Source organism: Crinia signifera, chromosome 3 (assembly GCF_055691185.1).
Source record: "Crinia signifera chromosome 3, ASM5569118v1, whole genome shotgun sequence".
Taxonomy (NCBI): domain Eukaryota; kingdom Metazoa; phylum Chordata; class Amphibia; order Anura; family Myobatrachidae; genus Crinia; species Crinia signifera.
Window position 1 is genome coordinate 86,055,328 of NC_139219.1, and position 12,649 is coordinate 86,067,976.

The 12,649-nt window shown below is 40.6% G+C and overlaps 1 protein-coding gene across 5 annotated transcripts in view; it reads right to left on the reverse strand.

Moving 5' to 3' along the window:
- The window catches only part of VIT (vitrin), a 108,527-nt gene that overhangs the window by 21,254 nt on the left and 74,624 nt on the right, over positions 1–12,649 (reverse strand). For 4 of the 5 annotated variants that reach the window (XM_083176153.1, XM_083176155.1, XM_083176154.1 and 1 more), the window contains 5 exons: positions 10,801–10,869; positions 10,648–10,716; positions 8,838–8,909; positions 8,680–8,748; positions 122–184 (listed from right to left, as the gene is read on the reverse strand). In XM_083176153.1, coding sequence (XP_083032279.1) covers positions 122–184; positions 8,680–8,748; positions 8,838–8,909; positions 10,648–10,716; positions 10,801–10,869 — 342 coding nt within the window. The remainder of the gene's footprint in view (positions 1–121; positions 185–8,679; positions 8,749–8,837; positions 8,910–10,647; positions 10,717–10,800; positions 10,870–12,649) is intronic. The other variant, XM_083176156.1, reaches the window with a different exon arrangement.

Here is a 12,649-nt window from a genome sequence, read left to right on the forward strand (position 1 = left end):
TGCTCATTCCTAGAACCAGGCAATGACTGAGTGAATTTTGCAAACAATTATTTAGAATCTAGATTACCTAGATTACCTAGATTACAGAGACTTGTTAAAGTCATCATAAGGAACTACTTACTGCCTTGTGAGAATCCGGAGACCCACCGATCAAATTCTGACATGCCAGACCTAGGAATGGAAACTGGAAAATAACAAATATAGGTTACCTTTCTGATGTTTAAATAATATCTCTTTAGGGATGCAAACATTGAAGCAGCAGATCAAGTATGATTTTAAGTAACACGCACACTTCAAAATAGCAAAAGAGAAAAGAACTGCAAACTAAAGGAAGGTACCAAGGACCATCATGTCCAATATGGGCGATATTCAATGTAAGACGCTATTTCCAACAGAGGAAATACAGTAGTGGCCACAGACTATTCAATGCTACCAACAGTATTGAAGGCAGATTTCAACAAAACAGATGCGGAAAGGGCAGTGGATTGCCGAATTCATGGCCGTTTCTCGACAATACACTGCCGTTTTTTGCTGACATGCCCACCAGGCAAGTTGACCGAAAACGTCTGTTGGGACGTTCCGACAGTCGGAATCCCACATTGAAACCCCCCCCCCCCCCTATGTGTTTAGAACTTGCAGGGCATCTGATAGAAATAATATGATCTTTACAAACAATGGAACGTTCTCCTTTAAATAAATACACACAATATAATGTCCTTATAGATGTTCTCAGTTTCACATTGTGCAGCATCACTTACAGTTATATCAGTTATTAATTTTTCTACTGTACTGTTTTATTGATTTTATAGTTCTTTGCCTTTAAGTGGCTGTCTGATCTGAAATAAAATCCTACTCCTCTGCCCAAGAAAAATATTTAATTCAATCCTGAGGTTATAAAAAATCCTTTATTTCCAAAGGTTGCAGTGCTATACTTCTGTGTGGTCTGAATAATCCCTTCTCCTGGTAAATGTTTTCTATCTTCCGGCTCAGCCGCCTACATAGTGCATAAGTTGTCCCACAGTAACTTTCTTTTTCTGTTATGATTGGCTGCCCGAGCCCTCACACCTAACTGCGCTTTCTCACCCAATCACAACACAGTAAGCACACTGAGATGGTGATGTGGCGGTTGTTAGTTGAGATGAGACTTCTTGGCATACATTGTTGGATCTGCTATAATATTAACTTTAATAGTTTAAGAAATATTAAAAAAAAAAAAAATCGTTTGGGAGTAATTTTTAGTTATACAGTAATTCTTTAGTACTGTAGCTGCCCTTTATTTTCAGTTTCATGGAATGTAACAATGGTGAGCACAGGAGAAATGTAATCCTATTGTTATTTAAAAAACAATATGCTGTAATTGGGTTACGCCTTATTATTATACAAATAAATGGTAAAATAGTGGGTGAAAAATAGAAAAGGAATAGAACATGCAAGCTGCTTTTGTGTCCACCATCACTGAGGACAACATTGCTGCTGTTTGGGCCATAGTTGATGTGGAAGCCAGGGTGACCATGGCCCAGGAGATAGGATTCTCATCCTGAGCCATCTGTTTGATACTCCTTAAAAGCTTGGCCTGAGCAAGGTTTCTGCACACTGGGTGCCCCATCAGCTGACTCCCCATCAGTCTCGGGTGACTTGGTGCTGGAAACATCCTGGCCAGGTCTGATTGTGGTCACTCACACTCTGTCTAGGAGGTAATCAATGGCAACGACTTCTGGATCTAAAGTTTCAAATACTGAGACCAAACAACATTAAACCTTGTGGACCCCAGCTTGAGGTATGCTGCTACAGAAGTTCCAATATGAGAGCAGCATGACCAAGCAGGTGGTGGCCAAGACTGGTTATGCAGCTACCGTACCACTCATATAGTAACGCACCGTCACTGGGGGCTGATATGCCAACCAATGTCTTCTGGCCCATTGAGTTATACAGGAGTTTGGTCAGGTCATCTGCTGTATAGACCAGACCTGGCCCCCTGATACGTTTATGTCTTCACACAAATCAAGATGCGTGGTATTAATTTTGAGCCACCAAAAGCTGCAGTGGAGACCTTCATCTAGGGTAAATAAGGGTTGTGGGGGGTTCGGCACACAAAAAAAGGAATTAATGCCCTATATTTGATGGGCAGTGGGCCACTGTATGTCGGTTCACAACAGTGGGGGTGCTATCCCAAACGGTTGGCATACAAGAACAAGAAAGAGAAAAAGTGTTTGTATGGATGCACTCCTTACAAACACTTTTTCTCTTTCTTGTTCTTGGAGACCTTCATCCAACATGAAGATGACACAGCTGCTGCATCACCTACTTTGCATAGACTCCTCTGGTGAATACTTTGACAAAATGTAATGTTCACTTTGTAAATATAATATTTGCTGTGCATCCAGAACTTTATTGTAGACCCTTCAAAGTATGGTTTAGCGTAATGGGGCATACACACGGATGATTTCAGGGCATTTTCTAAGCTATCTGAATTAATTTGACTAGATTGCTTAGAAAATGCTCCTACATCTCTCCGCGTCTAGGGGCCATAGCTATAGCGATGTGTGGCCCCACATGCAGCTATCGCTCAGCAATTAAGATCCAGCATGCTGGATAAATCTAGTTAGATCGCCGGTCAAAGCCAGTGTTCTCACCGGAGAACTCTAGCATCATTACTCTAGCCATCTAGCATCACTCAGATCACTCAGCAAAATCGCTACGTTTCAAGGACACAATTGCCATTTACTATATATATATATATATATATATATATATATATATATATATATATATATATATATATATACATACATCCGTTTTGGATAGCACTCTCCACCTTTAAGTACACCAGCCGGGGTGTCAATCCAGAAGCCCTAATCAAATAGGTGCTTCAGATAATATAGCAAAACAGTTCGAAAACAGACGCACTCACCGGTCTTCTTTTTCTCTGCACTTTTAATCACAACGTGAACAATTCATCAAAACATGACAGTGGGTATGGTCAACGTTTCGGTCCCTCCAAGACCTTTGTCAAGACCCCTTCTCCTGTCTCCATCAGCGTGATGGAGACAGGAGAAGGGGTCTTGACAAAGGTCTTGGAGGGACCGAAACGTTGACCATACCCACTGTCATGTTTTGATGAATTGTTCACGTTGTGATTAAAAGTGCAGAGAAAAAGAAGACCGGTGAGTGCGTCTGTTTTCGAACTGTTTTGCTATATATATACATATATACTCTCAGAGACAAAAGATAGATTAGAAATCTATTATATGATACACACTTGTTATATGTAGTATTTATTATTATTATTATTTATTAATATATTCAACACCCTTCAGCTTACTGCTCTGACTCCCACCTACACACCAATCCTGACAGAACCTTAGGTGAAGTTCAGCACCTTCCATTTGCATTAAGTTTAACAAGGTTGCCTCCTTCAGATTTTATTTTGTAATATTCAGTCTCAGGGGCACACCCCATATTCTAGAGTCCCTAGACAGCTGCCTAATGGTAGAGCCAGCCCTGGATAGTGTAGTAACTTCTAGTGAAAGTGTTAAGTAAGTTCTTTCTCACCGGGATATCTGTGGAACATCAACTTTGGTCTAGGGGAAGAAGCTAACTACATCGTACAATATCTGAGGAAAACCTAGCCCTCCAACAAATCCAAAGCAGCTGGGAGATAATGTCAATGCCTGAGGAGATAGCTAAGATAAAGGAGCAAAAAATTAACCTACTGTAATGAATAAAGTATAGGGCACATAAGTCCTACAAATGCCTGTTAAGCCACATAGGGCGAGATGCACTAAGCCTTGAAAAGTGATAAAATGGAAAGTGATAAACAGCCAGTCTTTGAAATGGCAGGCAGGAGCTGATTGGCTGGCTGTTTATCACTCTCCATTTTATCACTTTTCAAGCTTAGTACATCTGGCCCATAATCACTTAATTAATTCTTGATTGTAAATATATGTTTTCTAAACTTTGAAAGCGATCACCAGGGTTCTGTATAACTTGAATAGAGTGCATTATAAGATTAGGAAAATGTAAACAAAATAGGAGGAAAAGATGACTCTTTGCCTTGGGGTACTTCTTAAAAAAAAAAAAAATATATACATATATATATATATTTTAAATATATACAATTTTATTTGATATGCATTAAAATCATAGACCGTACCACTGGGGATATACATATCATTGATGGGACCTTAATGCAGGCACGGATTGGGGAGAAGACAGAACTTTCTATATATGGCTAAGTACATTATAGATAAATGATTGATTATATCTAGAAATGCTGCTATTTAAACGGACATTCCTGTATATGATATCCTCCATTCATGCAAATATAGGATATTAAGGCATCTATATTACAACTATCCCTTATTCTTTATCTTTTAAGGGACGCTCATTGCGGCCAGCCCAAGAGTGATCCCTTGCGCTGGGCAACCAACAGGGGCGCAATTGGTCACTGACATGTAACAGCAGATCCCTATATTTCTTCCTTCACTCACCTTATTCTGACCCCAATCACTGTGGTATCCCTGCCCAGATCCATTCACTGTCCTGAGAGACACACGGCTGGGCTTAAGGGCCAACAGGGGGAATTAATAAGTGAGCGTTATGTACTTCTTTGAGCCAACTTACCCATATCCGTGTATTAGGGAATTAATTACCAATAAAGGGTCCTACAACTAAATACTGCAGGTACCCCATCAGTGATCACCAATACATGCAAAAAACCACCAATTTTTAACTTGTATATATTTAAAGATTTTCTTTAATTACGTTAACCACTTATTTAAATATTATATCACTTGCACATAAAATTCAGCTGGGAGCAATTGATGCCTCACAGGGGGGTTTATCCTAGTTCATTCTTTCTGACAAAATCCTTCTTAGATGGACAAAACCATGTGCACTGCAGGGGGGCAGATGTAACATGTGCAGAGAGAATTAGATTTGGGTGAGTTATTTTGTTTCTGTGCAGGGAAAATACTGACTGCATGATTTTACACTTCAATATAGATCTCACTTTGAAGAAAAACCCCACCCAAATCTAATCCTCTCTGCACAAGTTACATCTGCCCCACCCGCAGTGCACATGGTTTTGTCCATCTAAGAAGGATTTTGTCAGAAAGAATGGACTAGAATAACCCCCAGGGTTTTATAAATCCAAGCCCTGAGAACATTTAGTATCCCAGCTGATACACTTGTAATATTTTATATCCATATTGTAGTCAAGTGCTTTGATAGTATTCGCCGCAACAATACCCCCGGGAACATAGTACGGTCTATGATTTTAATGCATATCAAATAAAATATTATATATTAAAAAAAAAAATATAGAAAATGGAGAAGGCCTGGCACTCCCGCCGCTGGGTCCGAATACCCCGGTGCCTTCCAGGACAGGTAGGTAGAGGAATGGAAGAGGCGGCACTCAAATCGGATTTTTCAAAAGTGTATTGTTGCAAAAGATAGGACCAACGTTTCGGGGTCTTAATCACCCCTTTGTCAAGGTGCAAATTCCACTTGCACCTTGACAAAGGGGTGATTAAGACCCCGAAACGTTGGTCCTATCTTTTGCCACAATACACTTTTGAAAAATCCCATTTGAGTGCCGCCTCTTCCATTCCTCTAAAAAAAAAAATATATATATAATATAAAAGAAGTGCCCCAAGAAAAAGAGTCATCGTTTCCCCCTTTTTTGTTTACATGTTCATACTCACGACTCAAGGGAGCACCACCAACTAGGGTATCGATTTGACATTTGTGTCCAATAAATGTCTTCACATGTTGGTTTTACATATGAGAAATCTAACCTACTAGTCTGGGTGAGTTTCCCCACTTTCCTTTTTCCCTTCTTTGAATGATTAGGAAAATGCATGATACATTTGATACTGTTTTCGTGCACTGATTCGGCATGTGATCCTTCTAGCAAATAGTGTCATTCATGACTTTAAGGTTGGGCATCCATTTTTAGGTTCATTAGGTGCTTATATGCCATTTTTAATTATACGAAATGAGTAAATCTGTCTTTGTGAAATGTTTATGCTGCTCACAGGTCACGGAAGAGTGCCACCACAGCAGCCCTTCTCAGATGTTACCCGTCACTAACCTTACCACACCGCTCATCTGGCACATCCAGGTGAGAGTCAACTGAGATGTACGGTACACTACTGCTAAAGCACACAAACACGGCTAACCCAATGATGGCTAAGAGTAAACCCAGTCACAAGATATTACAGCATCAGAAGAAATGGGGCATTCCTGCCTATGCAAATCATGTTTGATCTGGCCCATGTAGATGGCACCCGTACGCCAGGCATCAATGATGCCCCTGTACTACTGCCCAAGTCAACTTGGTTTATGTATAAACTATAGAGGAGAGACTTGATTTAAAAAGACACAAGATAGTAATTTCGGCAATCTTTAAAGAAAAACAAATCTCGCTCCTTTACACACAGCTGCGTTGGATAGTGAATAGCTACATTATTGCAGTTATGAAGCAGTTGCAGTGTCTGTTCCATGATATATCTTAGTATCTTACTTCTTAGAAAAAGACAAGAATCAACAAAAATCAAATACAATTACATGTTTTTACTTGGGAATATCCAAAAGTAAGATGCATTTACAGTGCTTGCTTCAATACTGTATGGAAGGTGCTTCATAGCTACCACATTTGTGGGGGTTTCCAATACCTGCTGCATTCCCTCCATTCCCGCCAACAGCCACTTCCTCCTCACATCCTCATAGACTTCTATGGGGATGTGATGCTGCCAGATTAATCAGTTTCCGAAATGGAGGTAACGCACTGTAGCCTATGGGCTACCCAATGTGTATGTAGCTGGCTATGGGTAACCCTGGATCTCTGCCCAAAGAATGGCTACAGTGCATGTTGCTGTCAGCAGGACCGAGTATGTCCAGCACTACACTGAGCTCATCACATGGACAAGTGCCTTTTAGAGGCCGTATCCCTGCAGGTGCCCGATAAAACATCCCATCAATGTGATCACACATTGCAGTGGGATCCTGGGCGCTAATATTGTGTGAAGATCGTATTAAATACGCAATTAATGACAAATTGGCCCCACAATCTGAGAGTTCTATGCCAGTAACAACACCGTACACACTACTTACAGTAAAAGTAAAAGTCAAACATAGATGAAGACTCCTGATAAAAAATACATCACTTCTGAATGCAAATAAGCTCAACATACAAAAAACAGCTCCTTTTAGACCCTGATCTGAAACTGTTGGGAATGGCATATTGTTTTCTTCTCTGAAGGGAAAAACTGTAGACATCTGCTTCTTGCAATTAGTGCTGCCTTTTGGAAAGTAATATTACATAATTGGATCTCAACTTCTCCACTCTCTTTGCAGATGTTTCAAAACCAGTTATTCGAAATGTCTAACGTGGACTGGATTGGGACTAACTTGAAGTAGGAATGATTGGCCCCACAATTTTTTAAAACATGGGAGATGTATTTGTCCACCCTATCCAGGGATCACCAATGTAGAATTACAGATGCTTTAAAGAACACTGAGAATCATGGAGGTTCCTATCAGTGCGTAATAAATAATAATAATAACTATTCCCATTTTAATTTTAGGGGGGATTGTTGGGATCGGCTCCACCCCCCATTTCCTTTTTCTTTTTCTCATTATTCATTGCTTCTGATAGGGTATCATGGTTATTCAACGGGAACTTTATTCACGGTTAAATTTACACGATCTATTTTGATTATAAGAGTTCTGGTATTACAGAACATCTGTTCTCAAATATTACTATGTGTCCCAAATATTACTATGTGTTGTTGTTGTAATGTCATTCTTTTGCCAATCAAATGTATTGCATTTCTCTTATACTGCTTTCACACTGCCAAAAAGTTTTAAAACCCGGTATTATGAAACGGTATTTAAAACGGGTCTGAGCCTTCACATTGCAGTAGATTACCATTTTAAATTCGTTTAAGTACCATTCACATCAGTCAACCCGTTTAATCCCCTGAACACGTTTTAAGGCAGAACGTAGGGGCCAGCCTATCACAGGTCTGTAGTCTATGGTTTTTACTAAATACTGTTTCAGAGCCATTCTCACTGCATAAACACGGCTCTGAAATGTGTAGGACTCTGCTTTTAAAACGTTTTGAAATACCGGTTATCTTTAACCGGTAAATGAACTCTGGAGCTTTCCCACTGCAGCCTTAAATGTTTTGAAATGGAAAAAAAAATGGCAATATACCGTGTAACAAGTGCGGTGTGAAAGAGGTATTATTCTTATTTGTAGATACCTGTGCTGTTATTTTTTGTGGCGCTTGACCGAGAAAAATAAACTCTTTGAGTGCCAAGTGAATTTGTCAACATTGGTGTGAAAAGGTAAACATTCAGTTCATCATAATGAACTGAATGTTTACCTTATATAGGAAATATAATGTTTTTTTACACAACATTTGTTATTTACATTTATAGAACAAATGTGAGTCACGCTGGCATTTTTACCCAATATTTTCTCTCACAGAGATGTTGGCATTTTTAGTGGATATTTTGTGCATGTCTCACAGAGATGTTGGCACTCAAAAGGTTAATAAAACATTTATGTAGTGCACATATATTATTTTGTATTCAGTTATATTCAATTTAATGATTACAAACAGATTTTCTAGCTCTGAATAATTCTTTCAAGTTTTGCCATAGATTTACCTTGAGTATCCCGTGTTTCAACAGGCCAGAGGGGTCCAGCAGGGGGCGCTAAGTTGCTACTTTCTGGAACTAGAGATATGAATTTGAAGTTAGTGGATAAACATAGTACTACTGTCAGTGGTATAACTGTAATATAGCAGTGATAAGAATGATTATACCTGGTGGTCTGCGTTGTACCGGTGGAACATTTAATCGTTGGCTAGGGCTTAATGTGTCACGTCTAGGTTGCACTAAAACAGATCAATAACTTATTTTATGATTGGTTATGTTGCTTATGTCTCCACATACAAGTTGCAGTTGTAGACATAAATTGGTTTTAATTTTCATTTGGTCGTTCAGCAACATTTTAAGAAAATAGGGACACACAAGTGATTTCCCATTCATGTAAGATTTGCTGCATCAAGTAGCTAAATGCACAGATACTGCAGATTAATGCTGTGTACACACGGTGAGATTTGACATGAGATTTTGACTATACAAATCGTGACAGCACAAATCGAAACCCAGATAGACAGGGCAGCAATGACTATATAGTGCAAATCGGTACTTGTGTAGTTTCACGGCGCCCGATATATCGGATGCGATATCGGCTGATATATTGGATGTGATATCGGCCGATATATCGATGCGATCCGAAGCGATTTTTTACCTGTTCATAACCCCACTATCCACTACGCATGGAGTTGATTGTATATAGTGTGGCGAGCGCAGTAATCCATGTCGACTTGCCACGCTTCGGGCTCGTAGTGGATAATGGGATTATGAACAGGTCAAAAATCATTCCGGATCGCATCGATATATTGGCCGATATAGCATCCGCTATATCGGGCGCCGTGAAACTACACAAGTACCTGCAATTCTAATGCAGATTTTATGAGTTGTATGTAAAAAGTACAGAGATAGCAAAGATTGTATAGCAGTCGAATCTTAAGTCGAATAGCAAGGGGATCTCACTGTGTGTACACACCATAATAGCTTGGTTGGATATGTGACTTCAAACCCTACAACATGGCCTCTTCTGCCAAGTACAAGAAGGCTCTGCATCCAAACTTCCCAATCAATTTACTAATGCAATTCCCTAAGATGAATTACTTCATTGATGAAAAGGATGTTGTATAACATCAATTAATTCAGCACAATGAACTGCAATTATTTATCTCTCTCTCTCTCTATATATATATGTCTAGTGTCTGTAAGTCTCTGAAACACTGCCATCCGCTGGCAGAGAGTGAAACTAAATCTCTTGAACCTAAGAATCCTGTATAATGTAAACAACATTTACTGGATTCAGGCTGGCACTTTGGCTACTGTATCCACAATCAGAGTTCAGTTCTGATCAGACTGCTGTGGTCTTGGTGATGGGTACTGGGCTGGGAAAGGGGTGTGCAGGGCAGTGCCAGAGGGCACCAGCCAAAATCAAATTGGTTAGGGACAGTTTTGTTTATAGCAATAAATGTACATTTTGTTATATCCATGGAACAATTTCCTTTAATTGACTACAAATGCTAATGCTTAACAGTACCCGGAATTTCCCTGAATTCATCTGGTGGTCGAGCTTTCAACTTTGTTACTCCAACTCTATGGAACTCTCTTCCTCGCACAGTGCGAGAAGCCCCCTCTGTAGAATCCTTTAAAAATAGACTAAAAATTTATCTATTTACTCAAGCATTTTACTGACATCTACTGTTAAGCTTGTTTTGTATTTTGAGCTGTAAAGACAATGGTAAAGCACTTTGAGTCCTATTGGGAGAAAAGTTTTATATAAATATTATTATTATTAAAAGCTTGAGCAGTTATAACTGTATTTTTTATTGTCTGGCAGATTTGCCACTGATCTGAGTATTTGTAGCATATACAGTAACCAGAGATAGGTACAATACACAAATAATGTGTTTATGGGTACAGTGTCTTCATGATCACCTCACTAAGTACAGTAGCTAATGTTGGGGGGGAAAGTACAGCTATTACCTTCAGGCTCGTACGTTTCCGCAGACCAATTGGGGCCAGCTGGGGGAGCAAAATTGCTGCTCTCGGGAACTATGGAAATAATGAACAATGGTATTGGTTAGGATCATATACTCATTAATATAGCAATGGATGTCTATTTTGTTTTTGCTATACCTGCTGGTCTTCGTTGAATAACTGGAACATTAACCCGACTTGGACTTTGCCAGTCACGTCGTTGATAACCTACAAGTAAAATGCATATACTTTAAATAAATGTTCAAAAGCATTTTATAACTTTAACAGCCCCAAACACAGGAGGCCACCTACGTAGTGCATAATGGATCCTCCATTTGTGATATTGTTTCTATATATTAACTAAGGGTCTCATTGTATACAACTTTGACAGTGGGAGTACTGCACTGGCACAAAACAGGTCCTGCATTGTCGCATGCAATGCCACTTAGGCCGCTGTCTGGTTTACAGGCTATGGCTCTTTGAGGATGGGGTGTGGAAAGTGGCGGAAATTATGGAGACAATGGAGGTTCCATCTGCCGCGCACCAAGCCCAGAAGGGGGCACTTCCCCTATGCTCCATTTTCCAGGCACCCAAAGCCCCCACTTTGGCTAGAGGAGAACATTTTTAAAAGGCAATTGCTGGTCCCCACCATTGCTTCAGGGAGTACCGGTGTTTCTGCCCGTTCTGATTAACACCACCCCCCCCCCCCCCCGATGCAATCTCCACTTCCTCCCAAGCTGAGCTTAACGGGGGCTATTTAAGTTATATAGATTTATCGCATGTGTCTGTGTGCTGGATGTTGTGTGGAGCTTCCCGTGCAGGGGATGTAATTTGCCCGGGTTCCCTGTTAGTCAGCTGTCACCTCAGCATGTGAGAAGAGGGGAGATGTCACGGCACCATTTCTAACATTGTTCACCAACTCAGAGCAGGCAGTCTGTGGGACTTGTTCTATAATGAACTTCTTCAGTGAAGAACTGCAGTCTAGACCCACTCTGAACAATGTAATAAAATGCTTCACACATAAGAGTAATGCCCGGTACACACCAGGACTATGGTGCTCGTGAGCGGGTCGTCAAAGGAACGTACAACCCGCTCACGAGCTGACGGCGCCGCCGACCCGCCACGAAAATGCCCCTAATGTGATTGCGATCCGATCGCGACCCCCACCCACTACAATGGTTGTTTCAGAGATCCTACCTGCAGCAGGCAGGATCTCAGAAAAGACCGACCGACCCGCGGGCCGTGCATCGGAACGGGATCGCATCAAAAGGGCAGCGAAATGGCCCAAAACACGGCCGATTTACATACAATTGGTCGAGATTGTATCTAAATTGGCTAGATTTGGGCCATATCGTCCTGGTGTGTACCCCATATAACACTAAATAAAAGCTGCCCTGGTGCCCCTTTACATATATGGTTTAAATCCTAAATAAGTGTTCAAAGCAACTAACATTTTTTGGACACATCTTGCATTTAAAATATATTTTCTTCTCCGAAGTGCTTGTGTTAATATTTATTTCATAGATGTGTTTAATGTGGCAAGTATTTTCTTTTTTAAAATGTTTCTCTTTGTGGGTTCTGTTTCCTCCACTACAGTGTCTATGTGAAGCAGGTTTGCATTACGGATACCAACTACTACCAGCTGCTCTATGCAATTTATGTGAGAGGCTAAAGGGGTCTATTTTCTTACAACAACTCACCTTTAGGGCTGTACATATATAGAAGTACGCATTATGGGGGTGATTCTGGTTAGCTCGGTAAGCTGACAAAGCTTGCAGGTTACCGAGCGCATGTGATGCCACCCCGCCGAATCCCCCCCCCATCGCCAAATCCCTGCATTAACGAGGTGATGTGTAATGAAGACACATCACCTCACATGTCTCCGCTGCAGCAGAAATCAAATTTATTAGAGAGTGCAGGGACAAATACGGGGTGGGCGACTGGCATCCTGTAACGTCAGACATCCACCCCGGCACACATCGTCCCACCCGCGTACCCATGGGAACAC